Here is a 1962-nt window from a genome sequence, read left to right on the forward strand (position 1 = left end):
CTTCTTCCCCATGCAGAGATTTCATAAGAAGATGAAAAAGTTACTGCTACAAACAATGGAGAAAGAAGAAATTATGTAAAACCAAAAGGGGATTTTGATTTTGGGTTGTTGAAAGGAGATCAAGGGGTGGGAAGACAAGATTGTGAAAGTGAAGAGAGTGAAACAAGAATTTGTAACTGTTAACTATGTATTTCTCCAAGATATCTATTACAGTAGTGTATGAATGGTATAAATATAGTACAACAAGATAAAAAATAGAACCTAGAAAAACTCTAACCAACCTAAAACTTCTCTAACCAAATAGACTAAGTATAAGTTTATACATTCACACCCTCCCTCAAACTCAAGGTGGTAAGTAGGAATCAACTTGAGTTTATTAAGCAACTAGAGATAGCGCCTAGGGGACAAAGCTTTGGTGCAAATATCGACTGGTTGCTCAGTAGTGGAAATAGATTGTAAAAGAAGAGTTTTACTTAGGAGATGATGACGAACAAAGTGACAGTCATTCTTAATATGCTTGGTGCATTCATGAAAGACATCATTGTGAGCAAACTTGATGGTACTACGATTGTCGCAATGAAGGATAGTTATAGATGGCTAAGAAACTTCCATATCAGCAAGAAGCCAGCGGAGCCACAGTAGCTTTAACGTAGCATCAGCAAGGGCGCGATATTCAGATTCGGTACTAGAACGAGAGACAACACTCTGTTTCTTACTCCACCAAGAAATAAAGGAGTCATCGAGGTAGAAACAGTAACCTGAGGTAGAACGCGTGTCAGTAGGCTCACCAGGCCAATTGGCATCAGAGTAGCTAGATATTACCAAGGATGATTGAGAAGAGAACTGAAGGCCATGTTCCAGAATTCCATTGACATAGCGAAGAATATGAAGAAAAACAATAAAATGAATGGTCCAAGGGGTAGCCATGAACTGACTCACAATGTGAGCAGCATATGTAATGTTGAGACGAGTTACTGTCAGATAAACAAGGCTACCAACAAGTTGACAGTAGATACTGCCATTTTCAAGGAGAAATCCACCAAATGGAGTCAAGTGAACATTGGGATCGAGTGGTGTTGGGGCTATAGCAAAGTCAGTGATGCTTGAGTGCACCAATAAGTCGGAGGCATATTTCTTTTGAGACAACGAGTAACTAGTAGAGCTCATTGGTACTTAAAGACCAAGAAAGTAACTAAATGAACCCAAATCCTTCATCTTAAAGTGCTTTCTAAGGTAGCGTTGTAGATCAATAACAACCTGAGGATCATCCCCAATAATAATCATATTATCAACATACAGGAGAAGAAGAACAATACCATGAGTCATCTGACATGTAAAGAGCACTGATTCATGAGGATTGGATGTATATCCAAATTGAACAATGGTGGAACTAAAAGTTGTAAACCAAGCATGCGGGGCTTGCTTCAAAACATACAACACACGACGAAGAAGACACACCTTTTGAGATGGAGGAGAGACACCTGGGGGCGGTTACATGTATACTTCCTCAGATAAGGCCCCATTAAGGAAGACATTATTGACATCCATCTGAAAGAGAGGCCACTGGTTGGTTGCAACAACTGCTAAAAAATACCAAATAGTTGTCATTCGTGGCACAAGAGCAAAAGTCTCTTCATAATCAATCCCATACCCTTGAGAATATCCTTTTGCCACAAGTCGAGCTTTATAACACTCAATAGAACTATTAGAGTGAGTCTTGATCTTGTAGAACCCATTTGCAACCAATGAGTTTTTTTACCAAGAAGCAAGTCAACATAATCCCATGTGTGTATCTTGTCTAAAGCCTAGAGTTCTTTGCTCATAGCTTGTTGCCACAGAGGGTTAGTATTTGCCTCATGAAAAGAGGTAGGTTCAACCAAGGAACTAATAGTGGAAAAACAATGAAAGTCTCAACGATAAGTAGAAGGTGCCCTTACCCGAGTAGAGCGTCAAACAAGAGAA

The 1962-nt window shown here is 39.4% G+C and overlaps 1 protein-coding gene across 1 annotated transcript; it reads right to left on the reverse strand.

Moving 5' to 3' along the window:
• Nucleotides 1-597: 597 nt before the first annotated feature.
• Nucleotides 598-1167, reverse strand: LOC120084672 (secreted RxLR effector protein 161-like). The gene has a single exon (XM_039040481.1). The coding sequence runs from the start codon at nucleotides 1165-1167 to the stop codon at nucleotides 598-600; it is 570 nt and encodes a 189-aa protein (XP_038896409.1).
• Between the last annotated feature and the right edge of the window lie 795 nt (nucleotides 1168-1962).

Source organism: Benincasa hispida, chromosome 9, assembly GCF_009727055.1.
Source record: "Benincasa hispida cultivar B227 chromosome 9, ASM972705v1, whole genome shotgun sequence".
In the NCBI taxonomy this organism is placed as follows: Eukaryota; Viridiplantae; Streptophyta; class Magnoliopsida; order Cucurbitales; family Cucurbitaceae; genus Benincasa; species Benincasa hispida.